The sequence below is a fragment of the Tyto alba genome, unplaced genomic scaffold (assembly GCF_018691265.1).
Source record: "Tyto alba isolate M040663 unplaced genomic scaffold, T.alba_DEE_v4.0 Super-Scaffold_44, whole genome shotgun sequence".
Classification (NCBI taxonomy): Eukaryota; Metazoa; Chordata; class Aves; order Strigiformes; family Tytonidae; genus Tyto; species Tyto alba.
The window spans coordinates 16576130-16591744 of NW_024881320.1; the positions used below are offsets into that span (position 1 = coordinate 16576130).

General features: G+C 62.5%; 1 protein-coding gene across 1 annotated transcript; it reads left to right on the forward strand.

Annotated features, from left to right (window-relative positions):
- The first annotated feature begins 221 nt into the window (after window positions 1-221).
- Window positions 222-11931, forward strand: LOC104358144 (proline dehydrogenase 1, mitochondrial-like). The gene is made up of 14 exons (XM_042805121.1): window positions 222-440; window positions 1183-1391; window positions 6319-6350; window positions 6686-6835; window positions 6967-7031; window positions 7418-7534; window positions 7688-7767; window positions 8041-8122; window positions 8408-8500; window positions 8608-8754; window positions 8916-9091; window positions 9183-9281; window positions 9661-9749; window positions 10899-11931. Exons 2-14 carry the CDS (start codon window positions 1234-1236, stop codon window positions 11084-11086), a joined length of 1476 nt encoding a protein of 491 aa, XP_042661055.1. The 5' UTR covers window positions 222-440; window positions 1183-1233; the 3' UTR covers window positions 11087-11931.
- Window positions 11932-15615: the final 3684 nt, after the last annotated feature.

The following is a 15615-nucleotide window of genomic DNA, read 5'->3' on the forward strand; positions in this document are numbered from 1 at the left end:
CCCGGTGCCGCGGCGGAGGCGGGGCGGAGCGGCGGCCGCGCCGTGCGGGGAGCCCCGGGGGGCGGCGCCGGGCGGCCGGTACTTAAAGCGGCGGCGCGGGGGGGAGCGGCCCCGCCGTGCCCATGGCTCCGCCGCCCGCCGCCCGGGCCCTCCGCGCCGCCGCCGCCCGCCTGGGCCGCCCCCCCCGCCGCCCGAGCTCCGCGCCCGCCGCCGCGCCCCGCGGGGCCGCTCCACCGCCCGCGGCCAAGGGGGGGGCCCGGCCGGTGCCGCCTCCGCGGGGTGCGGAGCGGGGATTGCCGCCGCCGCCGCCGCCCCCCGCCGCCGTGGATTTCGGAGACCCGCGGGAGGCGTTCCGCAGCAAGAGCAGCGCCGAGCTGCTGCGCGGGCTGGTGGTGCTGGGGCTGTGCGCTGTGGGGCCGCTGGTGGAGCACAACCGGGAGGTGGGTGGCGGGGGGGGGATGCCGCTCCGGGGGTGGGGCGCCGATCCCGGGCCAGACGGGGGGTGCCGGGCCGGGGGGGGGGGGGGCTCTCGCTCCCCGGGGGGTGCCGGTGCCGGGCCGGGGGGGGGGGGGCTCTCGCTCCCCGGGGGGTGCCGGTGCCGGGGGGGGGGGGGGCTCTCGCTCCCCGGGGGGTGCCGGTGCCGGGCCGGGGGGGGGGGGCTCTCGCTCCCCGGGGGGTGCCGGGCCGGGGGGGGGGCTCTCGCTCCCCGGGGGGTGCCGGTGCCGGGCCGGGGGGGGGGCTCTCGCTCCCCGGGGGGTGCCGGTGCCGGGCCGGGGGGGGGCTCTCGCTCCCCGGGGGGTGCCGGTGCCGGGCCGGGGGGGGGCTCTCGCTCCCCGGGGGGTGCCGGTGCCGGGCCGGGGGGGGCCTCTCGCTCCCCGGGGGGTGCCGGTGCCGGGCCGGGGGGGGACTCTCGCTCCCCGGGGGTTGCCGGGCCGGGGCCGGGCTCTCGCTCCCCGGGGGGTGCCGGTCCAGGGCCGGGGGGGGGCTCTCGCTCCCCGGGGGGTGCCGGGCCGGGGGGGGGCTCTCGCTCCCCGGGGGGTGCCGGGCCGGGGGGGGCTCTCGCTCCCCGGGGGGTGCCGGTCCAGGGCCGGGGGGGGGGGGGCTCTCTCTCCCCGGGGGGGGCTGTCGCTCCCCGGGGGGTGCCGGTGCCGGGCCGGGCGCTGAGTGGCCGTTGTCCCGCAGCTGCTGCAGCTGTGCCGGCGGGTGCTGGGGCAGGCGCTGTTCGAGCGGCTGATGAAGATGACCTTCTACGGGCAGTTCGTGGCCGGGGAGGACCAGGAGGCCATCAAACCGCTCATCCGGCGGAACCAGGCCTTCGGGGTGGGCGCCGTGCTGGATTACAGCGTGGAGGAGGACCTGAGCGCCGAGGAAGCCGAGCGCAAGGAGCTGGAGTGAGTGCGGGGGGGGGGGGGGGGGGTCCGGGGAGGGGGCGGGCGCGGGGCTCGGCCGCTCTGCTATTGGCTGCGCCCGCCCATCCCCCCGCTCCCATTGGCTGCGGAGCCGGGGGTTGCGGGACGTCACAGCCCCGCCTCTCGGTGCGCTCAGCTCCCCCCCCCCCCCCCCCCCGCATCCCCAAACGCGCCGGGGTGCTGCCCCCACGCCCCAGCACGCAGAAGGGTGCTGTCCCGTATCCCCCCCCCCCCCATCCCTCTGCACACCCAGAGGTGCTCCCCACCTCAATTCACCCCCCACACACACCCCTTCTGGGGTGCTGCCCCCCATCCCCCTTTCACCTACCCCCCCTGGGGTCCTGTCCCCCTCCACCCCCTTGCACACACTGGGGTGCTGCCCCCCCCCCCCCCCCCCCCCCCCCCCCCATTTCTGCCCCAAGTTCCTGCCCTCTCCAGCCCCCCACCACGCTGGGGTGCTTTCCCCCACCATTTCCACCCCCCTCAAGCCGGGGTGGTGCCCCCCCCTTCCCACATTTCCCCCCCCTCCATCTCGGGCAGCCTTCCCTGCCTCCCGCCCTTTGCCAAGGGCAGGCACCAGCCCAAAGCCGCTGGAAACTTTCCACTATTCCAGCTCCAGTTTCGGGCAGCTCCGCTCACCCAATCGATGGGGCCACTGGCCGGCACCCCACGGTCACTGGGGTGGGCGGTTTGTCGTGTGTGTGTGTCCCGGGCAATGCTGCAACAACCCCGTGTCCCTGTTCACAGCCAGGGACACTGTCCTGCTGCCGCACGGTGTTAAAAATACAGTGGAAACAGCTTTTTGGGGTGATTTGCCAGTGGGGTTTGGTGATGCAGGTGCTGCTGCTGGGCTCCTCCTCCTCCCAGCCGCGCCGGCAGCCTTATCTCTGCTCCCCACTCGGGTGCTGCTTATCAGGGACCCCCCCACTTGTCCCTCGTGGCCTGGCAGCCCTGGTGTGAGAGCTGCACAGGAGGGAGGCAGGGCTGTGCCCGTCCCAGCGCTTTGTAGACTGAGCTGCAAACTTTTTTTCTTTTTAATATAAAATCTTCAAAATACCCTGCTGCAGCCCGTGGCGGGGGGGCGGATGGCTCGGAGCAGTGGTTTTTCAGGAGCGGCTGGTTTCTTCCCCGGGCATGCAGCTGTGGTCCAGGCACGTGGCTCAGCATCCCCGGGGGGGCTGAGCTGGCCCCCGGTGTGACCCGGCGGTGCCGGTGCTGCCAGGCTGGCATCGCTGCCCTCCTTGCTGTGGCTGTGCCTGTGCCAAGTGCTTTCTTGTGGCTGACCGCCGCGGGCTTTGGCAGGCAGGTTCCTGCCTGTACCTGTGCCCTGCCTGCTCACGGGGCAGGCAGGTGTCGGGGGGGGGGTGGGAGGGGGTTGCGAGCTGGTCTACCCCTGGAGCAGATCTGGGGGTCGCATGTGTGGGACTGCTGGCTAGATGAGCTCTGCCTGTGCTGTGTGGGGGTCATTCCCACCCACGAGAGCTTGGCAAAGCCACACACTGGACCCTGTTCCCCAATGCCACCCGAGCTCCGGTGGGATTTGCCCCAACAAACGAGGGGGGATGATGACTCTGGAGCTACATCCTTCCCTCCCGTGAGTGCTTTGGGGCTCTGCCGTGCCGCCAACCGGGAAGCAGAGGTACAAACCAGATGCAGTCAGCAGTTTGTTTGGCCTTCTGGTGCCATCTGCTGTTGTCTCCCTCAGGCAGAGCCGTGCTGGGCTTACCAGTGCAGTTTGTTCTTCTGGAGCAAGCTGGAGATAGCAGGGAAATGCCCTTTCCTCTCCAGCAACGGGTCCTGGCCACTCCTTGTCCCAGGCTTTCTGGTTGGGAACAGCAATGCAACGCATGCAGGCACTGACTTACCCTGCCTGCTGCAGGCTCATCCCTGCCCTGCCCTGCCTGGGCTGGCACCCAGAGCTCTGCCAGATTGTCCCGGGGGTCCTTGGCCACGTGCTGAAGGCTGCTGCCAGCTCAGGGTGACACGGCACAGAGCCTGGGTGCTGCTCCACGCCCAGGGCAGCCCGTGGGCTGGGGGCTTTGGGATGGGTGCAGCCCGGGCTGGGCTGTGGAGGGGCAGCGCTGTGGCTGGGCGGGGGCTTCTGTTCCCTGTGGGGTGAAACAAGGACCCCCCCCCACAGTAGGGGTGGTTGTAGTCCCCTTGCAGCCTTGGGGCCGTTGCTGGCCCGTGGGCATCCCAAGCCAAGAGATGGGTTGGGGTTGTGCTAACGTGGGGAAGGACAGTCCTGCCCCCAAGCGCTGTCAGACACCTGAACAGCTCTGCCACGCAGCACGTGGACTTTGCTTTAGACCTCTAGAGATTTCTTGCGTGGACACCTGATATCTGCCCCAGTGTGGGATTACGATCCAACCTGGCCAATCAGCCTCCCACAGCGGCCACCTCCCCTTCTCCTCCTGCTCCCAGTGCTCTGCCCGCAGGTACTGCGGGTCCCTGGGATCACAGGGTGGTTTTTGGTTAGCATGAAGCTGTGCAAGGAGGTCCTGCGGTGGTCCTGGGCTGGTGCATGCTGCAATCCATGCATGGGACAGGCTTGAAGAACTTTATTCTGCCAAGAGCTTTGCTTTATTCCTACCTGCAAGGTTTTAAGCATCACCCATAGCTCCAGTCTGGGCTTCATGTGACCATGAGCTTTTCCTTGGATGTGGTAATTCAGGGACAGCTTTTCCCTTGTTCCCTCATCCCCTTTGCCAGACCTGTCTGCTGACGAGCAAAGCAAATGCGCTGTGCTCATGGAACCCTCCTGGTAACCTCCAGGGTGAGACGGATTATTGCCGACTTATTTCTGACAGGGGGACCTTTGTGCTTCTCCTGAGATGGTTTATTTGAGCCTGATTTAAAAAAAAAAAAAAAAAACAAAAAAAAAAACTTCCTGAAAGCCCCAGTCTGCTGTGTCAGCTGGACTACTCTTTCCAGCAATCCAGCAGCCTGCATCAAGTCCTCCTAACCTGCTTTGCCGCACTTGGAGGACCTGCTTTGTGCATGCTTCGGGTGAGTGTGAGCGCCCAGGTCCTGAGCGTGCCTCGCAGGTGGCTCCTCTCTGGCTACAGCCCACCAGAAGCGTCTGGGCAGTGCCTGGAGATGTCCTGCTCTGGGAGACTTGCCCTTGGTTTGCGGAAGGGATGGCCAGGTATAAGCTGGGTTAAGTGGCACTTGGTGTAGGAATAACTTTGCTAGCCAAGACTAATATTGCGAAGCAAGCAGCTGATATCCAGCAAGAGCTATTTCTTCAGCTGGAAGGAGCTTCCTTTATTTTGCTTGACACAGAACAATAAAGCACCATGGCACTGCTTTGAATGCCCCCCCTCAGGGATGAAGGGCTCAGTGCAGTCATGCAGCAGGAATGCTCTTGGAAAGGGTGTGTTTATCTTCAGGAACACAAAACACTTCAAATTCAGGGGTGCTGTTTGCTAACTGAATTGTGTGCGTTCACCCTGGGTAGGTCGGAGGAGGCTTTGCTCCCTGCCACTCCTCCCCAGAGCCTCAGATGCTGGGTGCAAGGTGTGCTCTGAGGTTCACAGCTGGGCTGTGGTCGGGACCTGCCCACAAGACCCATCTCTCTCAACACGTCCTCGGGGTCGCAGCAGTATGGTCCAGCTGCAGCCTTCCCCTGCACCACGCTGCCTGCTCCAAGGGGACCTTCCGTCCTCTGTGGGCTTTGCTGTCTCACCCCATCCCTGGGTGTATGATGTCTCCTCCCTCCTTTCTTCCACCCTCTATTCAGGGGCAGAAAGCTTCTTGCCCTGTGCTCGGGGTAGCAAAATCATGGAGCAGAGCCTGCTAGACGTGGTGCCTGCTGCTCCCCATGAGCTCTGGCTGCTCCTGCCCCGGTTCACGCCAGGCTTTGCTGGGCTTTGAGCAACACGGGGCTGTTCCTGGCTCTGGGGAGCACTAGGCAAGGGCTTGTCTCAGCTTGTTTATACTTCCAGCATCCCCTAATCCCTGTCACAAGGTTTCCACGTGGGAGAACATGTTCTGGGACCATGCCACGTGCCTTTCCGCTCTCTTGTGTGACAACTCCGGCTCCGAACGGGTGGCTTTGCTGCTTATCTTGCAGTGTGCTCCCCCACTGTTGGGCACAACCAGTTTGGGGACAGTAACTCCAAAGCAAAGTTGTCCTGGAGGAGATGGCTCTGCTGTCACTCAGGGCTGCTCTCCGGGGGCTGGCAGTGTTCCTGGGTGTGCGGGCTGGATTTAGGGTGTCAGCAAGAAGACTTAGCTTCTCAAGCTCGAGGAGGATCTCATGACCTGGCCAGCATCCCTCGGGCTGTCAGAGCCCTGTTATCTCTGTGGCAAAGAGCTTGGGCTTGAAATTACATCTGGAGTTGAAGCTGAGACCTTGTTTGTAAGTTGTTGGCTAATGCCAAGGCACAGAGGAGCGGGGGCCAGCTGAGCTGCAGCAGGGCATCTTCTGTCTTGACATGCCCCGGGTCTGGAGGAGCTCCTCGCTTTGTGGGCTGGTGCCAGCGAGGTGGGGAGGCGTTGGGTTGAGGCTTGGTGCCACCACAGTGAGGACCATGGGCTGAGGTGGCTGGAGATGGAGCACCCAGCCCCACCAGGACTGACCTTGTCCTTGCCGTGGGGTGGGCTGTTTGAGAGCAGCTCTGGACCCTGGGATGGAACATCCTCCCTGTGGTACCCAGGGCCTCCAGGTAACACTTGCCTGGATATTGAAACTCCGAGGCCTTCCAGAAGGGGGGTTTGGGGCATCTGACCTGCCAGCGGAGCTCGTGCTGAGCAGCGTTTGATCCATTGGAGATGAGATGGTGAGGGAAGAGCAGGGTCCAGCGCCAGGCTGGCAGCAGGGGAGCCTCAGAGCTGCCCTGGTCACCAGCACTGGGATGCAGGGGGTTGCTGACCTGGCCCTTATCTTCCCTGTTTCTCTTCTTAGCTCCTGCACCTCTGCAGCCGAGAAGATGGGAGGTGAGTGACCCAGCCTCTCCTGCTAACAGGAGATAGCCTGAAGGTCCACCTGATCTGGGCGCTGTGGGCCTGGTGTGGGGGCAGGACCCAGTTCCCACAGCCTCAAAACACGAGCTGGATGAGGAACATCTTGGTTCTTGGCCAACCTTGCTTCCCAGCAAAGCTCAGCCTCTGCTCGGGCAGCAGAGCAGGCAGGGCACGTTGCAGCCCTCAGGGGCTCTTTTGAGGTCCAAGCCAGAGCCCCTCTCCCCTGTGCCCACAGCAGAAGCTCTTGGAGAGGCTTGGAAGGAGCTCAGCAGGGCTGCATGGCCCATTTCCATCCTCTTCCACCCCAGGAGCAGAACAGAGGGAGAAACAATACCAAGCCCATCGGGGATTTGGGGATCGCCGCGGTGGGGTCATCAGCGCCCGCACATATTTCTATGCTGACGAGGCCAAGTGTGACCAGCACATGGAGACTTTCCTGCGCTGCATCGATGCCTCAGGTAAGTGTTCCACGTGTCCCGAGCAGCCCCACTGTGCTTGGGGACCGCGGGGACCCTACGGCCCACCACCATATCTCGGGTGCCCCCCCTTCTGCCTCTTGGGCTAGCTTTGTCTTTGTGGCTCCATCCAGGTGGCAGCTCGGAGAATGGCTTCTCGGCCATCAAGCTGACAGCCCTGGGCAGACCTCAGTTCTTGGTGAGTGCCAGGGCTGTGACCAGGGTGAGGTGGGTCAGACCCAGGGCCACGGGTGATGCATCTGTGGGGGCAGGTGCTTTGGGGTGCCAGGCTTGCTGCAGTAGCATCTTTACGAATGGCAGAGAGGAGTGGGCATCAACGGGCTGTGCCCAAAACCACGCTGGAGACCCTGCCTCAACTTTTGGGGACGCATGAAGAGCTTAAAAGTTTAAAGGTCCCAACATGAGAACGTGGGGGGGTCGCTCCTGCTAAGCGTGGCCTCTGCTTGGCCAGGGTGCCCTGCTATAGGGTCAGGGTCTGCCTCAGGCTGGGTATGATCTTGCAAAGCCCTGGCATCGATCGGAGGCTCCAGCCCGGCTGTTTCACCTCGAGATCTGGCCCCACAGCTGCAGTTCTCAGAGGTGCTGGTGAAGTGGCGGAGGTTTTTCCACCAGATGGCCGCGGAGCAGGGCCAGGCTGGGCGGGCAGCGCTGGAGATGAAGCTGGAGGCGGAGAAGCTGCAGGTGAGGCCTGTGATGTCCGCGGGAGGAGGTTGTGCTGCTGGGGAGGGCTGGTGGCCGAAGGGCTCCTGGAGCAGCCCTGACCTGTGACACCTCTGAGCCTGGAGCAGCGAGACCCCTGTAGCCCCTTGGCACTGATGCTCCTTTTGATGGCAGGAGGCCCTGGCCAACCTGGGCATCGCAACCAAGGCGGAGAGCCAGCACTGGTTCACGGGCGAGAACCTGGGCATGAGCGGGTAAGCTGGCTGTGACCCCGGGGGGGGTGCTGCGGGATGGGGACACCGGGGGGGTCTCGTCCCTGTTCCCGGGGCAGCGGCAAGGGCAGGTCTCCAGAGACCAGCGCTGGCTCAGCACGGCAACCAAGCGTAGAGGAGGTTTGGGTGGAGGTGACAAGACAGATCGGGGTGGCACATGCTGTGCGCGCTGCTTGCTGGTGGGGGTCAGGAGCTGGTAGACCACCCCCCCTGCCCCTGCGAGACACCAGTACGGACCTGGCTCTCTGTTCCCAGCACTGTGGACCTGCTGGACTGGAACAGCCTGATCGACAGCCGCACCAAGCTCTCCAAGCTGCTGCTTGTCCCCAACATTCAGGTGGGTACCCATCTAGGCTACCCCTGGAGTGGCCCCACAGGGAGGGCACTGTGGGTTTGAGGGAGCAGCGTGCGGGTCCGATGCCCCCAGGCCTTGCCCAGTAGCTTGCTGGTGGCTGTGGGTGCTGGCTGGCATCTGTGCTGCCAGAGCCTGGCCGTGCTGTGATCCACCGGGTGCAGCCACCAAGCCGGCAGGGTGGGCACACTGCGCACGGGGGTGTTTCTGTCTCCCGTGGGCAGGGCTGGCCACAGGCGGGCAGGGTGCCCCAAGCCGTTCTCATTTCAGACTGGGCAGCTGGAGCCTCTGCTCTCACGCTTCACCGAGGAGGAAGATCTGCAGATGAAGCGGATGCTGCAGCGGATGGATGTCCTTGCTAAGGTAAAGGGGGTGCCGAGGCTGGGGGAGCTGGGCACAGGCGCTGCCACGGAGGGGGACACCTAGGAGACGGCCCCACGAGCTCAACCTGCATGTCGTTCGCTCCCCAGAGAGCCACGGAGAAGGGCGTGAGGCTGATGGTGGACGCGGAGCAGAGCTACTTCCAGCCAGCCATCAGCCGCCTCACCCTGGAGATGCAGCGCCGCTTCAACAGGGATCAGGCAATCGTCTTCAACACCTACCAGTGCTACCTGAAGGTGAGGTCTGGCAGGAGGCTGGGCAGAAAGGACCTGCTGGAGCAGCTGGACAGAGACCTTGGCTTCTGAAGCCATGGCGATGCGATGGTGCAACCTGAAGGTGCAGGGCAGAGGCGGCACGGGTGCAGTGACCTCGTGCCATCTCTCCCATCTGGTCCCAGGAGGCTTATGACAACGTGACAGTGGACGTGGAGCTGTCACGCCGGGAGGGCTGGCACTTCGGCACCAAGCTGGTCCGCGGCGCCTACATGGAGCAGGAGCGGGAGAGGGCAGCCCAGATTGGCTATGAGGATCCCATCAACCCCACCTATGAGAAGACCAACGAGATGTACCACAGGTAGGGGACAGCCTCGGCCACGCTCCTCCCTCCCACCCCACTGGGCACGGGCTCGAGCAGCCTCACCACACAGCCTCATACTGTCTTACAGGTGCCTGGACTATATCCTGGAGGAGATCAAGCACAGCCGGAAAGCCAGCGTGATGGTGGCATCTCACAATGAGGACACAGTGAAATTCACTCTGCAGAGGTGGGTGCTGGGGAGGCAGCGTGGCAGCTCATGGGATGTGGGGACCCAGCAGAGCTGTGGTGAGATGTGCGGTGATTTGTCAGGTCTTCTCTGTGCTCAGCCAGTGGGATCCTAGCTCCCGTCTGGTGCTCAGGGCTTCAGTTGGGGCTTGGAGCTGGGGTGCAGCATGGTAGCCTGCAGCAGCTGCAGAGCTGGCCCCATTCCCCAACTCAGTGGCTGTTTTAAAACCAAATCCCTCAGGTCCGAGCATCCATCTGGTACGTGGCGTCAGTGCCATGCTCTTGTACTTGGAGGTGATCCCCGCTCCTCTGGTGGGACGTGCTGCCCCTGCGTGCTCTGCTGTCTCTGCTTTTCCCTAATGCCCAGGCTTGGCTTGCAGGATGATAGAACTTGGGATCCACCCCTCGGAGAAGAAGGTGTGCTTTGGGCAGCTGCTGGGCATGTGTGACCAGATCACCTTCCCCCTGGGTGAGTGCTGGGAGCAGGGGGGACTTGGCAGACGTGCTCCTGCCCCACCTTGGCCCCCGGGGCCTCCCTGAGCAGCTGCTGTGGAGTCTGAAGGATGGACAGAACCAGGCTACGGGTCTGTCAGAGCAGGACTGGCTGAGAGGACAGTTGCCTCTTCCCTGGCTACGTGGAGTGATGTGACCCCTGCATGGAGCTTGGGGAGGATGTAGATGAGGATGTAAATGGAGAATCGCATCTGTCTCCTGAAGGCCCTGTTGAAGCCGTGGTGGTTGAGCCAGGGAGATTCCCGCTTTGGACTATGAGATTGGGGTACTCGTAGGTGGGGCAGAGACTGACCCTGGCAGCCAGCAAACCCCTCCAGTACCGCCTTGCTCTGCTGGAGGTGCACGCTGAGCCCTGGGCTCTCTGCTACCGGGGTGGCAACTGCCTCTTGCATCACCTTGTACTCCCTTCTGCTGCTGGCCCAGGCAGCGGAGCTCCCAGGGGCCCGGACAGAGGGACGTGCAAGGGTCCAGGTAGTCCCAGCTCAGCTCAGGGACTGATCCCCCTGCCCACACCGGTGTCCGGAGCGGAGACCCGAGGCCAGGAGAGCAGCAGGAGGCAGACCGGGCAGTTGTCCAGCGTGGATGCTGCTCCGTCCTCGAGTTCCCCTCGCGAGCCGGGTTTGGCTGCCTGTCCGCAACCTCCTCTGGTCATGCTGGAAGAATGTGTTAACTTGATGTTTCTGCTTGAATGCTTCTTGAATTGGCCCAGCCCTGGCTGCCGACATTCCCAGGGCTCCTGGTGACCTCGGCCCGCTCCCTCCGGCGCGTTCCCAAGCTCCCCGTGCTGAGCTGGGGAGGGGCAAGCCGCCGTCCCCCCCCGCCCCGGGCAGGCTCAGCCTCATCTGGCCGGGGCCGCTCCCAGGCTTCCCCCCCTGGGGCTCAACCGCAGCCTCCGGCCACTGCAACCCTCCCACCACCATCCCTCGCTCCAGCAGCACAGCCTGAGTGGCACAGGAGAGCTGCGGGCAAAGGAGGCTTTTTGGGGTTTTCCCCCTCTTTTTTTTTTTTTTTTTTTAAACTTCCTTTCCCTCTTTTTTTCAATTTTTTTTTTTTTTTTTTTTTTTTGCTTTCTTGGTACTTCCCTGACCAGCCTCTCTCCCTCCAGGTCAGGCCGGCTTCCCTGTCTACAAGTACGTGCCCTACGGCCCGGTGAACGAGGTGCTGCCCTACCTGTCCCGGCGGGCCCAGGAGAACAGGGGCTTCGTGCAGAGGGCGAATCGGGAGCGAGACCTTCTCTGGAGGGAGGTCAAGAGGCGGCTTCTCGCAGGCAGCCTCTTCAGCCCCAACCACTAACCCCCCCAACCATGGCATCCAGCCTGGGGGCTCCTGTGCCTTCGCCTATAACCACTATTGCCCTTCCCCATCCTAGTTCTGCTGCAGTCTTTCCCCTCCCCACTACCCTTTGCACTGGGAAGGGACATGTCCTTGTTGCTGTTTGAACCACATACGCTGTAGGGTTGCCCCAGCTGGCACTGCCCTGAGGGACATCCCTCTGCCATCCCAGGGGCTCCTGAGCTGTGCTTGCCCTGGGCTGCCTCAGGGGAGATGCTGGGGCTCCCCTGCCAGCCCCCCCTGCCTCCCTTCAGTCAATGCTGTCCTGGGATTTTCCCTTTGCAGGACTGCGCAGGGGGATTTGGTTGCCCTGCTTCATGCCGCGGGCTAGGTGGCTTGGGGACCAGCTGGCCACAGCCAGAAGCTTTTCCAGCCTCTGCCAGGGCTGGGGCTTGGGCTCTTCCACCTCTCTGGATGCAGGTGTCAAAGCAGAGGCCACAGTGGCTTATGAAGTGTCACTGGGATGATGGCAGGATGCCACAGGCCAGATGTTCCCAGGCTTTGCCCAGGTCCTGGGCCAGGACCAGGCTCTTCCCCCATCCCACCGGGCTAAAGCAGAGCCAAAGCCCCCTGGGCTTGTCCCTTCTCGGGCACACATCCAGCGGGGCAGGAGGGGCGAGGGGAGCTGGCTGGCCCCATCCCTGCGCTGTTCCTGCCCACAGTCCTCAGCTCTGATGCTGGGCCAGGTCTGCATTGCAGACAGGGGCAGGGGCTGCACGGGAGCACCAGGAGCCAGACCGCGGCTCGGCTCTGCTCTACACTGGATTTGCAGAGAATGGTGATGATTAAATCGTAACTGTTCTTGCTCCTGTCTCTCTCTTGGAGTTATTGGGCAGCCATCTGGCCCCAGGCTGCGCTTCACTGCTCTGGTCCCAAAGTGGGGGTTAGTGCCTGCTCTCAGCTCCCTCCAGCTGCATGCTTTGGCCTGAGCTGGAGCCAGGGCTTGGGGAAAGGAGCCAGAGATGGACTCTACTCAGTGAGGCCAAACTTCCCCCGGCCTGGGAAGGGAGAAGCAGTAGAGCTGTTGGTGATGGGCCCGGGGGGAGCTGGGAGCCCTGGAGCATCCTCCTACCTCTCGAGGGGGATGTCAGCTGTGGGAGAGCCTCTCCCTACTCAGAGATCTGTTTTTGAGGGGGACACACACCCTGCAGTTTTTCACTGCCTCAAGTTAGGGGCAGTTTTGCCTGGGCTCATTTTGGGGTCTGCAGGACCACAAACAAGTTTGTTTTTCCCTGCCCAGCAGCTGAGGCAGCATTTCCTTCTCCCCCAGGTCAGTCCTTCCACTTCTGGTGAGCCACCTCCAACCTCAAGGGGTAAAGTTTAGGCTTTCCAGAGATGCTCACCTCCTGCCTTTTCCCTAGCTGAGACTCCCATGCCTTAAAAAACACCTGGAGGCACAGGGAGGATGGCTGGAGCACAGGGCTGGGGTTGCTGGTATTTAAAAGCAGAGCTGGTGCAGGCAGCAGCTGGGCTCCTGGTATTTCAGGGAGGAGAGGAGGTGTGCTCCCGGCACCAGGCTGCCTCTCCAGCCCGTGCAGGACGCTGCGGCGGTGGCATGGAGACCCAGGGCCGGGGCTGGACCCAGGGCTGGCTGGGTGCACGAGCAGCTGGTGCCCGCTGCAGGCTTCTGCAAAGACCCCTGAGCCCCCCCGGAGCTACTGCGGGAGCAGATGTTGGAGCCTCCACGCCAGCAGCTTCGTGCACCCCTACACAGCTCCTCTTGTCCCCTGCTTTTTTGGAGTTAACCCCCTTCCCAGCCCTCTCTGCAGGGCAGAAAGGACAGCTCCACAGCATGTCTCTGCGGTGCGTGTGCTGCTGTTTGCAGGGGCTGTGCATGGGGTCAGGGTGTCTACCAAAGACACTGGATGCTTTTGCAACACCCCCCCCCCCCCCCAGTTCACCCTTTTCCCAGCAACCTTTACCCATGCTGAGCCAGAAAACAGTAACTGCTCCTTTTATTTCTGGGCGCATTGACCCAACCAAACCTTCCCTCTATCTCAGGCTTTACCCACCCTGCACAATTTTAGCTCTTGCTGCTGGAAGCTGCTTTCTGCTTGTCCCAAAGGAAGAGGAGGCATGAAATGGTGGCGGGTATGCTGGTAGCGTGTGCTGCAGCGCGCTGGCTTGCAAGGCTGCTGGCTACAGCAGCAGGGGGAGTTGCAAGGGGAAAGAGCTGGATCCTTGCGTCAAGCATCTTGGTAGCCTTGTGCTCAAATGCCATGAGCAGCCCAAGCGCACACGTGAGCAGGGGTTTCTTCCAAGGAGCAGAGCTTGGCCGTGTCACGGCAGGATGGTGACAAGCACTTTGTATGGTAAGAGTGTCCCCTGCCCCGCCGTGCAGTCCTGCCTGCTGGAACACCTGCAACGATTTTTGAACTATCAACAAAATGAGATATTTTTCCTTTGTTTTGTGTTTGGAAATACTACAGCGCTGGGTTGGGTTTTTTTCTCTGGTGTTTTCCAAAACACAGTTCAACAGGAGGCAAGCACCTGGCAGGGCATTTCCAGCCTGGAGTCTGGAAAAGGAACTGCAAATGGTGGCATAATTGGAAGCATCAATCCATGCACAGAGGGTGCTGGTGTGGCCTGCTCTGCACAGAGGCACAAACAGCCTCGCCGGGACCAGAGGGAGAGGCAGGATGGGTGGCTGACACCCATGGGCCACGCAACCCCCCACCCCGCCCAGCCCATGGCACCTGCCCTGAGCACCAGAAATGCTCCCTCCGCCTCCTCCCTGCAGCATCCTCAGCAGCTTCTCCAGCCTCTGGCTGCCAGCATCCTCTGAGGGACCAGCCTGTTTCCCTGGTTACAGCCCAAAGCCTGCCATGGCAGGGGTTAACCTGGTGGGAAGGAAAGGGGAAGGGGAAGGGGAAGGGGAAGGGGAAGGGGAAGGGGAAGGGGAAGGGGAAGGGGAAGGGGAACTGGACCACCACAGTCTTCACATCCTGCCCCAAGCATGGGGGCACCCTTCAGACAGGTCCCGCAAGCAGGATGGGGCAAAAAGGGAGACAGGGATGTGGAGGCAGGGGAAGCCAGGCAAGGGATGCCACTTCCCAGCGCTGCTGCTGAACATGTGGAAGGGGATGGGGGCACATGAAAGGTGCAAGGGCTGCAGAGGGGGAAAAGTGGGAACTACCCAATGGCCACAAGCCCATTTGAAAGCTCAGGTCTGAAAGGGAAAGTCAGTGGATTATACCGGGTAAACCACCAGATCTTTCCTCTGTAGCAAGGATGCTGCCAGTGGGATGTGGGCCACAACCTGCCGATACACCTGTGGCACAGGGAATGGGGTAAAGGCAATCTCAAGCATGGTCACTGCCATCCAAGTCCCTGCCGGTGGCCCGATGCCAATGTCACTCAGCAGGAAGGAGGAACGTGCTCGGCTTCACCTGCCCGGCTTCATGCCACAGAGGGTCCTGGCTGCTCCCTGCTGTGGCATCACAGCACAGCCGCGGGGCGCCTGGCTCACGGCACCCTGCCAGACAGGACGTTACAAACCCAGAATGTCGAAACTGCAGGTTGTCGGTGGCTTCTGGGGCGGTGTCTGAAAGTCAGTGCAAAGAATGCATGCGTGCAGGCTGCAGTCCTGTAGATTCGAAACCGCCTGTGCACTTTACACAAGCCACTGCCCATGGCTGGGCACTGTGAGCGGTGGCGAGACTCTTGCAGTCACATTTATGGGGATGTAACTGGAAAAAAAAGAATAATTCCCATCGGTAAAACCTCCAGGCACTCCCCTATTGGGAATCTCTTGTCTGAGCAGCAGAGAAGCCTTCCGTGCACATCAGCCCCATATACTGCAAACACCGAAGGATGTTGGTGGTGAGAACCCACCAGACTCATTTACTATTTGCTTGTTGAAGAGATCCTAGGGCTGGGAAGGTGCTCAGGACACCCCCCAGGACTCCCTAATCCTCTCCAGAAGGATGCTGCCCAACTCATGCCGTGACGGAGGCTCCACATCCCCAGGAACCCCCTGGGGGTGCGTGACCCTAGATCCAGCTCCACAGGAGATGCACACTGCCCGCAGCTCCTTGGATGCAGCCAACGTTCAGCAGGAGATTGATGCAGCTATTCAGCAGCATTTGTGCTACCACACGGGAGACGGTCAGTGTGTCCTGCATCCATGCTTTCACCACATAGCTATCAGACGTCCCTGGAGCTCAGACAAGCTGGGACTGTCTCTTGCAGGAAAACCAGCTGCCACAGGGTGGTGGCCAAGGAAGCCCTGGGCCATTCGGTATTGCTGTACTGTCAGGCTGAGGAGGCTTATTGACCAGGCTGCCCCACTGGGTGCTAGGGTTGTGGGACCGCTGTGAGAGCCCAGTTGTGTCCCCCTGATTTCCAGCTGTGTCCTACGGTAAGTTAACCAGTGGCTGCTCTGAAGCCTTTCTGTCCCTGTTCAGGGTTGTGACCCCTTGGCTCTGCTACTGCAGGCACCACTTGGCTCCCACGGGTCCCTGCGTGGCTCCCTGGTCCAGGGGCTGTTG